The sequence below is a fragment of the Conger conger genome, chromosome 14, assembly GCF_963514075.1.
Source record: "Conger conger chromosome 14, fConCon1.1, whole genome shotgun sequence".
Taxonomy (NCBI): domain Eukaryota; kingdom Metazoa; phylum Chordata; class Actinopteri; order Anguilliformes; family Congridae; genus Conger; species Conger conger.
In genome coordinates this window covers 26953691-26966885 of record NC_083773.1, presented here as the reverse complement: position 1 = coordinate 26966885, position 13195 = coordinate 26953691, and the positions used below count along the sequence as shown (strand labels likewise).

At 39.0% G+C, this 13195-nt stretch overlaps 2 protein-coding genes across 6 annotated transcripts in view; one reads left to right on the top strand and one right to left on the bottom strand.

Moving 5' to 3' along the window:
- Positions 1 to 3331: 3331 nt before the first annotated feature.
- Positions 3332 to 12563, bottom strand: tac3b (tachykinin precursor 3b). Of its 4 annotated transcripts, none has more exons than XM_061220280.1 (8): positions 12403 to 12563; positions 12026 to 12306; positions 11493 to 11620; positions 9230 to 9329; positions 7360 to 7386; positions 5164 to 5223; positions 3911 to 3986; positions 3332 to 3788 (listed from the first exon to the last, which is right to left on the bottom strand). In XM_061220280.1, exons 2-8 carry the CDS (start codon positions 12135 to 12137, stop codon positions 3770 to 3772), a joined length of 522 nt encoding a protein of 173 aa, XP_061076264.1. In that variant the 5' UTR covers positions 12138 to 12306; positions 12403 to 12563; the 3' UTR covers positions 3332 to 3769. The 4 variants fall into 4 exon arrangements, with proteins under 4 accessions (XP_061076264.1, XP_061076266.1, XP_061076265.1 ...); XM_061220282.1 differs by having other exon boundaries at positions 5170 to 5223; XM_061220281.1 differs by having other exon boundaries at positions 12026 to 12235.
- apof (apolipoprotein F) overlaps positions 6372 to 13195 on the top strand; it is a 28796-nt gene continuing 21972 nt past the window's right edge. The window contains exon 1 of one of the 2 annotated variants that reach the window (XM_061220261.1): positions 6372 to 6443. In XM_061220261.1, the coding sequence (XP_061076245.1) occupies positions 6430 to 6443 (14 nt within the window). In that variant the 5' untranslated portion in view covers positions 6372 to 6429. The remainder of the gene's footprint in view (positions 6444 to 13195) is intronic. The other variant, XM_061220263.1, reaches the window with a different exon arrangement.

Genomic DNA, 13195 nt, shown 5'->3' with positions numbered 1-13195 from the left:
CTACAGTACTGCGATTATGCCCTTGCTATAAAGGCATATTAGATGGGTAGGCTATTTATCTCCCTTTTACACCCCCACCCTCATACTCATTCTCAAGCTCTGCAGCCCAACTGTTACACTGTAGGACTGGCAGTCAGACCGTAGATGCCTCATCAACCAGACAAGGTGCTATCGATTTGGAGGAAAGGCCCTTCCCCCACACTTCCAGCAACATTACATGTTGTCCTGCGGAGTGCCTGGTTCCAGGTTTTCCCCAGAAGTGATTCAGAAATGGAGCACCAGGTCACAAGCATGATGCTTGATTAGTGTACCTGCTTTCACTTGGTTGGCCTCATATTCTCCGGATGTCACTCTTGAATCGTCTTCCAGCGTCCAGCGTCTTCCGCAGGTCGGGAAAAAATACAAGACATACGATTTCTGTTGCACATTATTGGTGAAAGTGTAAAAAGCCACCACAGGGAAAGCAAGAGCACAGCGTAAGTGCATGTATACGGTGAAGGGCTGGGGATCCTGCAGTTAGGCGAGGCTTGGGTCCGGGTTCCCAGGGCCCTGTATTTCAAAACTTTTAATCTCAATCAGAATTATCTGGATTTTGAAATCCCTATTTTGCAGTCTTTGGACATGTCTCGGTCCGTTGGTTGAAATAATGCAGCGCTTCAAACGGATGTGACTGAACTCTGAACAGTGGACAATGTATTTGCATATTAGTCCTTTTCACCTGCATTAGTACACAACACAGCCAGTCTAATTTTAGATTTCGACCCAGGTGGCACTGAGAAACGTGGGGTCAAAAGGCACTCTTCTCGTATGTGGAAGGCAGTTGCAATGTAGCATGGAGGTAGTTTGCCCATTAGAAAGATGTAGCCCCTACATCACTTACCGCTGCTGCCATATAATCAGATTTGTGTCAAATGTACCAAACAAAACAGATGCTTCTCACAGGCACCAAAAAAAGAATACTTGTAATATATATATATATATATATATATTTTTTTTTTTTTTATCTTTGCAACATTAATTTCTTTGCCCTCAAATAAATGTACAAATGATCCAAATCTGATTCCTTGGTATGCAATGACGCTGTTGAATCATATTAACATATTTCACTTCACATGCTCTTTATTTCTTACTTTTCTGTGAGTGATTTTGAATTTATGTGTGGGAGATGTGTGTATATAACTGGATGGCTAAAATTTCCCTCAGGATGAATAAAGTATCTATCTATCTAATGGGCAAACTACCTCCATGCTACGTCACGTCTACCTCCCACAGACATTGCGCCTACATTAGCGCTATGTAGCTGGTCTGTCAATAATTCAAAACACTTTAACTATACAGTTGCAATCAAAATTATTCAACCCCCATTGCACATTAGGTTTATTAGCAAAATATACAATTTCTCAGCTGATTGCAATAAACAAATGACACAAGAACTGTTTAAGTAGTTCAATGAAACATAATATTACAAAATATTACAAGGGTTTTTATCCACATTCAACACAAAATGCTACTTTTAATCACTACTACAGTCTCAAAATTATTCTACCCCCTGTCTCAAGCACACCTGATGCAACTAATAAAAATTACCCAACCCCCTGTTTCAAGCACACCTGGTGCAACTAATTAGTTCAGGTGTGCTTGAGATAAAACACAAATACATGGACTGGCTAGGGGTTTGTTGAGAATGATGTTTGATTGCATGTTAGAAATATGGCTAAGTCAAAAGAATTGTCCAAAAAAAGTTCAGAGAAGAGATCATTGCCTTGCACAAACAAGGAAAAGGATACAAAAAGATAGCAAAAGCACTGAATGTTCCTAGAGATACAGTTGGAAGCATAGTTTGCAAGTTTAAAGTTAAAGGAACAGTGGCTACACTACCTGGACGTGGCAGAAAGAGGAAGCTATCAGCGGCTGCTACCAGATTCCTGAGGAGGCAAGTGGTCAAAAACCCTAGAGTGACTGCAAAACACCTGCAGCAAGACTTGGTGGCAGCAGGCACTGAGGTTTCAGTTTGCACAGTAAGGCGCATACTGAACACTGAAGGGCTCCATGCCCGGACTCCAAGACGTACACCACTACTGACCCAAAAGCACAAGAAAAGTTGGCTCCAATATGCTCAAAACCATCTAAATAAGCCACAGAAGTTTTGGAATTCTGTTCTGTGGAGCAATGAAACAAAACTGGAACTTTTCGGGCCTATGGATCAGCGGTATGTCTGGAGGAAGAAGAATGAAGCATATGCTGATAAAAACACCCTGCCTACAGTGAAGCATGGCGGTGGCTCAGTGATGCTCTGGGGCTGCTTTGCTGCCTCTGGCACTGGACACCTGCAGAGTGTGGAGGGCATGATGGATTCAGTCAAGTATCAGGAAATCTTAGGGAAAAACCTCATGCCGTCTGTGATGAAGCTGAAGCTGAAGCTTGGGCGTTGTTGGACCTTCCAGCAGGACAATAATCCCAAGCATACCTCAAAGGCTTGGTTTCAGAAGAAGAAATGGAAGATTCTAGAGTGGCCGTCACAGTTGCCTGACTTGAACCCCATAGAAAATCTCTGATGGGATTTGAAGAAGGCGGTTGCCAAACGCACACCCAAGAATATTACTGAACTGGAGGCCATTGCCCATGAGGAATGGGCTAAGATTCCTCAGGAACGCTGTCAGAAGCTGGTGTCTGGCTATGCATCGGGTTTGCAGCAGGTCATAACAGGAAAAGGGTGCTCTACTAAGTACTGAAGATGCTTGTCATGAAGGGGTTGAATAATTTTGAGACTGCAGTAGTGATTAAAAGTAGAATTTTGTGTTGAATCTGGATAAAAAACCCTTGTAATATTATGTTTCATTGAACTACTTAAACAGTTCTTGTGTAATTTGTTTATTGCAAACAGCTGAGAAATTGTATATTTTGCCAATAAACCTAATGTGCAATGGGGGTTGAATAATTTTGATTGCAACTGTAAAAACTTCCAAACACAACTGCTTTGTGTTCCCATTAATGTGCAATCATTGGATAAAACTATTTACTAAAGATGTGTGCCCCAAATGTCCCTACATCAACCTTGAATCCACCCTTTCAGTGAGGTCAAGATTATCCTGATTTTCAGTATCACACCGGTTTCAACGACTGCTTATAAAGGAAGTCATTTAGAAAGTTGTATAACCTTTAGATATGTCCATAAAAATATGCTTGGTAACAGCACAATCTAGTTCCTGAGTTATGACTCACCAAATTACTTTTTCCACCACAGTTGAAATCAATCCTGTGGGCCCCCCTGAAACCAAAGTTGGCTAAAAGGGATGCAGTGGCTTTCATGAAAGTAATTACAAATGGCAAGTCAAGCAATTTGTTTTTATTTCCAAAAAATATACTTTTAAAGAAACTCCACATTTATTCAGAAGCAATCGTTTGACATACATACTGAATAGATCTGGCGCTTTAGACAACATAAAATATGCTTAATCTGCTGAAAAACCTGCTGAAAAGGAGTTTACATCCAACAGTTTGTTTTAAATAAGGAAAACACAGATTTACACAGACACGGCATAAAAAATTGCAGCTAACATGTTCATTTACTCCTTATCAGTGAACTCCCTCTTAACTCTTTGACTCCCAAGTTTCAGATTTTCAGGTTTTCACTGGATGAGCTCCCTAAGAAACTTGACTGGTAAAGGTTTAAGCTTTCTGTAAACTATCTAGGGTCTGAAACACTCAAACTGAAATTAAGAGGGAATGTGTTCCGGAGAACATGGAGTAAAGGGCTGAAAAGCTGGTCCTAAACACCACGGCGAAACCTGCAACACAACAATGCATACAAGTCAGGGTTATCAGCTACTATCATAATAAATGTACAGTGTTACCTTTTATGTGCGAGGCCCTCCTGGAGCCCCTCCCCCTGGGTTAAAGCGCAGCTCACCTCAGTTTACCCTTGTTGAATAGAATGGCGCCTCTTCCCTGTGGATACCCCTCTTTTCTCCACGATTGCAGATGACCTGTAACCCCACATTCATCACAACATTGTTCAACAATTGCACTCCATCCTCGAGCTGACATCACACAGAGCATGCCAAGCGCATGCTGGCAGTCGAAACTAGTGGTGGGAGTGAGGTTTGTCAAATCCCAGAATGGGTGGAACTATAGTCAGTTGTCAATCACATGTTTGAACTTGTTTGAACTAATGAAAACGTTTTGTTCATCACAGCAAACCACAATACAGTACCTAGTCACTGATGGAGTATGCTGGCTCCATCCATTTCAGTTTTATGAAATCTCACCCATCAGCACTTGAGGAGACTTGGCGCTAAAAAAACCTATCTGAAGTGGCTAAAGAAAAAAGTTTTGTTGAGAAATATTTGAAGACTAGGCAGTATTGTGTAAATTTATACCTTTGTTGTTATCGTTCTATAGCTTCATACATGTAGCTTGCTATGCTGTGCAACCATTTTCCTCTGACAAGATGCTACGTTCCAGCAGGTATATGATTGTTCTCCATCCAGCTTAATGCTTTACTACACTTATCTGTTACTCCCTATTCTGTGCCCATGGCCTTGTTCTTGCAGCTTTCATGATATACATTATGGTCCACACTGGAGAATTTCTCATATTCCTGGTGTGCTACAATACACACATTTTAGCATAAGTACCTAGAGCATGGTATAATTGACAGCCATCCACATTGATTTAGCTCTGTGGCATTCAGTGTTATCCATAGACAGCCATCGGGTGTGCAGATATTCTGCAACAACATGAGCTAGTAGAGCCAGTGGCTCTACAGGGCCAGGGTGGCTCTGCCCAACAGATTGGATATCCTGAAAGCTGCAGGAGTCAACACTGCAAAACTTAGGACTTAGGCTGCGTTTTCACCAAATGGCCACAGGGAGGTGGATAGACCTTATCCTCTTGGAATAAACAAGGTTCTTTCTGTGAACTAGACTGGAGACCTTGCCGATTCCCAGTGCCGATTGCTGGTTTAAAAAAAGAGAGAGACACTGGACTTTAAGGGTCTTTTTTTGGGTTAAAGCTCAGTTAAAGCAGCATAGCATGACTTCAGTGCCTTACTCGGTGATGTTGCCTGTCCACCTGCCGTGCGCAGCCAAGTCAAAGTGGTGAGACAAATGGGGAAGTAGAGGAAAACAAACACAGGGATATTACAGTTGATTGGTTCCTCACTCTTACTGGATTCTGAGCTCCTTCGGCCCATAAGTCCCACAAAGATGTCGTCCATGTCTCCTGCAAGAGAAAAACATTTATCATCATTTTGTCTAATATGTCATTACATATTCATATTTAATATCTAATGACAGTGAATAACCATAAAATCAAGGGCATGTGCAGTCATTCTGTTTGTGTGTACACCATATAAAATCACCAAGCACTTTATTAGGTATTTATTGCACTTTTAGACTTCTGCTGCTGCAGCCTATCCACTTAGAGTTATGATGCGTTGTGTATTTGCGTTACCATCAGCTTCCGGTCAGCCACCCTGTCTGCCACCAACAATCATTCCACTGTCAAAGTCACTTCGATCACATTTTCTCCCCAATCTGATGCTTGATGTGATATTAACTGAAGCTCCTGACCTATATCTACATGATTGTGTGCATTGCACTGCTGCCACACAGTTGGCTGATTAGATAATCACATGAATAAGTAGGTGTAATAAAGTAAATATGTTCCTAATAAGGTGCTCGGTGAGTGTATATATATGTGTGTGTGTGTGTGTGTGTTTGTATACGTAGTGTGTTTGTATGTTCATGCATACATAAAGTAGATACATACAGTGCATTCTGGAATTGTTGGCACTCGTGGTAAGAATGAGCAAAAAGGCTATGAAAAAATGTTTGCTTATCAGCTTGATCAAGCAATCAGAATAATGGAGAAATCTAATCTTTAATTGAGGTAACATTGTTAAAAGAAAAACATCTTCAATAAGTATTTTTCCTCAGAAATGTATGTTCTCAATTCTTGGTATTCCTTGATAACAAGCTAAATGTAATAGAAGCATATTGCCATTTATATATTTTTTGAATCTTTAGGAAGTCTTAAGTGGATAATTATCCATGACTTCCTGTTTCACTGGTGTATAAATATGAGGTGACACGCATTCAAACACTTTTAGAAACCCATGAACATGGGGGAATGTTAGAAAACACACAAAATAAATGAGACAAAAGTTTGTTGACCTTTATAAATCAAGAAATGGCTCTTTGAAAAACACATGCCAGAAAATGCCAATTGCCACTACTACACCAATAATCAAGAAGTTTAGAATGAGCTGTGATGATCCAGCCCAGAAGAGGAGGTCATTTGCCTCCACCAAATGTGAAAAAATGAAATCTCCAAGGATCCCAAGGTCATCCAGTCTCTAAAACCACAATTTGACCTACAAGCCAACAAGCTATTAGGTCGGCTTGCCAGAAGAAAGCATCCACTCGCATGAAACCACAAACGTAAGTACCTGGAGTTTTCTAAACCTCATTGGAACCTAAGGTCATTTGACTAAAATGAATTTTTCAGCATTTATTTTTCATATTAATTGAGGGTGCCAATAGTTCTGAAGGGCACTGTACATACACACATAGCCTTCATAAACTATTCACCCTCCCTTATACTTTTTTCACATTTTGTGAACCTTCAAAATGCATTATTAAAAGTATTATAAGTATTATTTGGTCATCCACCACAGTGGCCTTCCATGGTCGACCAGGTTGTTTAGTATTGCTGAGCTCACCAGTGCATTCCTGCTTCCAACATATCAAGCAGTTGATTTTGACACTGAATGTTTTAGCCATGTCTGATCAATTTTTTTCACATTTTTCCACCCCATGATGGCCTGCTGATATGTTTTTGGTCCTAACAGCAACTCCAAATGCCAATCGCACACTTGGAATCAGCTATATTGCAAACCTTTTTCTTTTATCTATCTTGTGAACTAATGATGCATCAACACACAGCAGGCCAAGTAGCAGCAGAGCAGCCAATTATCCAATTACTTTTGGTCCCCTAAAATGTCAGCTTGAATTAATAAAATTAAAGCGGACAGTCTTTATATATATTCTCACAAGAAACTACTGCTCCATTAGTTTACATTGGTTTTATCCAAAACATGCTGATGATAACCTGGAACATTTTCCAGTTTGCTTTGCTTTATAAACAGAAATGTGGTATCACATGAGCAATCATTATGTGTTACTACATTCACAACTTAATGATGTTCACCTGGGAGAGGATTAATTTCATTTTATGAAATGATGGATTGAATTAAGTTGTGAGTATTGTAAATATTTGCCCAAAAAATCACTCCAATGTAAAACTACTTAAGAGAATGTGCAGTACAAATCTGAATAAAATGGAGGGTTGTCTTACTTTTTAGTGGAGGTAGATTATTCATCCCTGAAAAAAGAAATTGCATTTATTTATTTATACCTGATCAACCTGATCAGAGTCCATAACTGCAATGGAGTCTGACACAATAATTTCCTATTTAAAATAAAGTAAATATCAGGCCTGAATGCAATGTTTTTTTTTTTGTTCTTTTTTTTTTTGCCTTTCAAGCATCTTGTCTTTCCTCCTCTAATGTCAAATTTTTCTTTGCACAACTTTAAAGGCCCAGTTTTTGGTTGCTAATTGACACAAAGTATTTTTTTTTTTAATTCATTTTTTACTGTAACCAGTCAACAATACAAGAAAACCATTCCCAAGGCATGGTTTAAATAACTTATTGTTTTTGTGGAAGTAATTTTTAATGATGATCTTTGTCATTATTTGTATTTGAAAAACAGACTTTTTGGTCATTGTGAGCTATTAGCATTTTATTAGCAACCAAAATTACTGAGTGGGCCTTTAATATTTTTAGCATTGATGGAGTTCAGGAAACATTATTGGTCACATTCCAGGCACGGATTTGCAATACCAGTGTCCTGCATCCAGGTATTCCATCAGAGACTGCAAAACGTGCATGACATGATGGCTATACCAATAACTTGTTTGAAACATAAAGTCACACTTTACGTTTCAAATATATAGTCACACTTAGCCTGTGGAAGGTAAGGTCGGAAACAATGTCTTAGCAACCCAGTGCCTTGTTTCCAAAAATTGTCCAGCATCTTACAATTTCCTTTGCTGCATCAGCCACCCGCTACCCAATGAGAGGTGTGCCTGGAAGCCATGGAAATTCAGTGTCTCTTGCATGCACTAAGACCCATTACAATGTAATTCCTTCTATATTTGTTGTTATTTTCATTACTGTTATGATGTCATTGGTGGCTATCCTGTATGAATAAAGGATAGATAAATAATTGAGGCCTAAACAGTCACTTTTGATCTGTTTCTCATATAGCAGAACCACATTAAAGCTACGTCATTTAAAACCAACATTCCCAGAGCAAACTGATTCTCATAGTCATTTTCTACTGCTATCGACTTTTATCATCTTCTACCCCTGGCCTTACCCATCATTAGCCCTTCCTCTACTTCACAGACTAGGACATCCCGTTCCTAATTGTGCACTCATTATTCCATTATTCTCCCAATGTGCTCTGCTCTGGGGGACGGCACTGATTTGCTTATCTCACCATCGTACAGTTCTCTCCGTCATCTCTTGTCTTTTGCTGCATTTGAATTCCATACCCGTAACCATAACAGACTACCGTCTCCTGTAACATCCCCAAGTTGCCCTGGCAACTTCCCCAATAAACAACTTTCTCCTCACCACCTTTTCTGAAGAAGGACGACCTGTCCAGAGGTTCATCTCTCTCCACTACTTTGATCCCACGCTGACACAGTCTGTGTTCCCAGACTCAAGTATATCTCAGCTCCTAATGTCCTCTCAGCCGATTACTTGCCCCTTGGATCCAATGACCACACTAGGACATCTCTTCAGAACATCACCAAAGTCAACCCTTCCCTATCCACCGGCCACCGTCAAGCAGATAGGACTCTCGCACCTGCTGGGGAAGCACACTTCAGATGCTTCAAATGCAGTGCAGGGACATGTATATAGTGTGTAAGATTTATCAAATTTGCTTGGGTTCTTGCTATGCTAAGCTTAAAAAGATAATTCCAGAATCATTACTGATGGCTATTCACCTTGTGTCACACATGTACTCAGCTGGGGGAATTAGAATATTTGTGTACTCTGAGACAGGTACCCTATGGCATCATCAAAACCAACATTGCTAAGAATAGTTACATAATACCTTTATGCATCAAGAAATGCTTACTCAAGAAGACTTACCAGCACTTCTTCTGCCCATCAGCCCAACAAAGGTGTCATAATCTATGTCATTATACCTCTTCAGGAAGTCACGTGGGAAGTTGTCAATGTTCAACCTTTCCTGAAAATGCAATGAAGAATCACCTAAGGTGGCTTTCCAGTGAAGTGAATCATCTCATTTCATCCTTTCAATTCATGATTGATTCTATTTTCACTCATCTGTAAAGCAAAGGGAATATGAATTCTTCTGGAATGTCACAGGATAGGAATGTTTCACCCTCTTACAAGTTAGAAGAGAATAGCAAGATGAAATATAGCAGTCAGCAGCAATTTCTGGGGTCCCAACAGGGGTTACAGCGAGAATTCAAACCTGCTGCAGTTATCAACTTCCTAATTTTTCACCCCAAAGATCGCCACCATTTTCAATGTATTAGTTTTGGCCTAACCACATGGGTGATTCTTACTACACTTCGCACATTAATAGATGGTATGTTGAAATTTGAGATGCTGCTCTGAAATTTTAGAACAAATTGGCCACCTGATGGCATTATTATGGTCTTTTGAATTTTCTATATTTTCTATATTCAACTCTGGAAGCTACTAGGCAGACTTCTTTTCACATTGGTGTCAACCTACATCCATCCATCCATTATCTTAACCCGCTTATCCTGAACAGGGTCGCAGGGGGGCTGGAGCCTATCCCAGCATACATTGGGCGAAAGGCAGGAATACATACTTTTCTTGCTTGGAAAAGCATGGGTATCAAATGCAGCTATCAAATATTTTAATATGTTCCCAAAATGTGAATAGAATATTACACAGTATGTTTTCTCCAAAATAATACTGAATGTAATCGCCCATTATAAAATCTTAGGAGGTGAAATACCTGGGGAGTGGGGAAAGTTCAGTTCTTTATGTCCTTGCTGGTAAAATTAGTAAAACATTTTCCACTTTTCCATTGTTAAAAAGATGAGAAAATGGTTGATCTGGTACCATGCGCGCAGGATTGGGGGGAGACAGGGAGACATGAATCGGTCCCTAGACTAGATAGTACACAAGTGACTGAGGAGATTTAAGTATGGTCATTTGATTGACTGAAGTCAATTAAATATGAATTTAATGGATTTTTGTGAGCTGTAGCTGTAGGTCCTGTAGTTGAAATGTTAGAAATATTTTCATTTTTTCAGCATCTCTAACATCTCTCTGTGTCCATGGCATTCTATGTAAGCTATTTCAAGGCATTTTATTCCCCCTGTGGTCAATTGATCACCAGGACATCTGTTGCCATGTTGAAGAAAATGTTCCTAAAAATACATTTGTTGCTTGATGAGCATGAGTCATTTGATTCACGATTTGTGCACTTTACAAAATGTACTTTGACTTTTGAGGTAATTTAGAACATTTGATTGATTCACAGTCTAATTTAGGGCTACGGTATTTCAAGAGGTTGCAAAAGCTTTACAATGTTCTATGACTACCAAGCCAAACAATTACAATGTGGAGTATAATGTAATGTTTTATGCTATTCCTACTATTTTTGCTGCTTTACAAGTTATTCATTAAATTTTTTTTAAATGTAAGAAAGGTGGTCAAACATTCATGAAATTAATTACAAATATTATGACTTTTGATTTAATATTTTACACAATTATACCAAATATTAAATTACCAGATGTAAGCTGATTTAGCACATGATTTATTTTTAATATTCTATCACTAGCTAAGTGAACATAAATTGTGTATTTAAAAAAAAAAAAAGAGAGAGAGACGTTTTGCCAAATGTGTTACGTGCATTTTTCCGTCCTCTAATCTACAATGTATAACTTGCTGCATATCAGATGGGCAGTATTTCAATGATGGACAAGCTACAGCTTCTAAACCATTGCAGTGGCGAATTCATGCATCCATACAAAGATATGTATAGGTCACAAGAATGCCCTAAAACATATTTGAAAAGCAACGCGACGCACTGCAGGAGATCAAGTTATCACAGAAGTTGTGGACCGAGATTTATCTTACCGCCAATATATTTATCTTCGAAAATAAAAACGACGAGAAAATATGAATATGATGTTTGCTACCTCCATGATTGTCATGGTCCAAGTTCAAGAGTGTAGCCTATTCGCCATTTGAAAGTAGGCGAATACATTAAAATGCTTTACTGTACCACGAGCCTTCGTTAAAAAACAAATTAAATTTAGTATTAGTGTTTGTAGCATTGGCACTGTGGATAGTAGGCTAGTCGTAGTTGAAGTCTCTCGGCTACGCAGTATTCATTTCTCACCTCTTGCATTGACTCCTGAGGCTCTTGCTCCTCACAATTTGATTGACAAGATCGGAGCGTCACTATGAAAGAAAGGATCGCGAACAGCAAATAGGGTTTCATCATTCTTCCTAGGCAGTACCGGTACACTGAAAATAAGGAGTTGAGAATCATGAGGGAACAGGAATAATAATATTATAACATTACAAACAGTTTAAATTAGTTTTAATCACAATTAAATCACTGGGGAAACTTGAGTTAAAATGGGCTAATGTAAAGAAAAAACTAAACATTGCTTAAATACGACGAAAACTTCCCCTCATTTGATTTCTAACTTATTGCTTCTGTATAGGTTACGGGAATTCACGTCGATTAATATGCTGTATTAATTTATCGGAACCAAAGTATGCGATGTTACGTAACCGTTTGTTGATTTAAAATATTTGTAATACATGTATTTTCATTATTATTATTAATAGGCAACTTGCAAATTTGAAATTTCCATTCAACTGATGAAACGTAAAAACAGCGGTTTATAGAATTTCACAACTCACATAAGTTCATATCCATGATGCACTGTAGGCTACAAGTCCATTTGAGATTGGGACAGACAATATAATAGCATTGCCCCATCACTTGACTTTTATTATTCGCTGTGTAGTCCATATGTCAAAATATCCTCCTGATGAGCATTGCGCCAAATAGCCCACACTATGGTGTGAAAAAACTTGTGTGTGAATAGCTATCGTGTCAGGTGTCTTGTTCTGTGTAAAAAATGAACCCAAATGGGTGTTTTTCCTCGAGGACACTGAAATCTGTGTCTTCAAACGCGCCTCTAAAACAAACCACAACGGTCCATAATAACATAATTGTTATTATTATATCAAATAATAATAATAATAATAATAATAATAATAATAATATTTCTTACCAGAAAATATAAGGGTAAGTAGCCTATTGTGTCTCTCTTGCAGCTGTTGAGGCAATTCGAAAATTCAGTTTCTCTGAGAAATCTCTCACAGTTGAGCTTTTCCGTTTAAAGATTTGAACTGCTCTGCACAGTTCTTCTCTTGGAATTCAACTACGCGGCGAGTTCTCGCCATCTGATTGTTAAGTAATGGCAGATTGTCTGCGTACTCCAATCAGACGCGGCAATGTGGGTGTGGTTTCAGGTTTGGGACCCTATTCATGTTTGTTTCGACCACTCACCAAGTCACGATGATTAACAAACTCGCTGATAACACCATCCTTCCTGAGATGGATGTTCCTGATTTTCACAGCTTTTTCCACATAATCCTTCATTACTTCCCCGTTACTCTGATGTAATCAGGTGACTAAGCAAGTAATGCTAGCCACCTGTTGAGTTGCTATCTGTCTCTTCCGAAATCAATTTGGAAGATGAATATATTCCTACTCAGGCACCAAGGAACAAGGTTTAAAGTAGTAGAGCCAATAATTCTGGCAGTTGAACCCCATTCGTCAGTGCACTGCCTACATCCTGGGGCTCTTCTTGTATTTTCGATTTTTCATTCCGACCATAACTACAAATTCTCAAGCAATAATCGATCTGGAAAATATAAATAAAAAATCCTGTTTTTGCAGTCCAGATTGGCAAGCTCAACGTGGAGAATGATTGCCCACTTAGTTCTCAGGGAGAGGCTGAATGCATTAACTGTAATGTGCTCTGTAGAAAGTTGTGCCTTTAGAAAGAGGGCACATCTGCT

Excerpts from the sequence above, each read along its gene's own strand:
- tac3b (XM_061220280.1), bottom strand. The coding sequence starts at position 12,137 with ATGGACTACACAGCGAATAATAAAAGTCAAGTGATGGGGCAATGCTAT. Across the intron at positions 11,621-12,025 it reads CATCATGGATATGAACTTAT|TGTACCGGTACTGCCTAGGA; the intron begins GTGAGTTGTGAA and ends CCTTATTTTCAG. Across the intron at positions 9,330-11,492 it reads CTCAGGAGTCAATGCAAGAG|GAAAGGTTGAACATTGACAA; the intron begins GTGAGAAATGAA and ends TTGCATTTTCAG.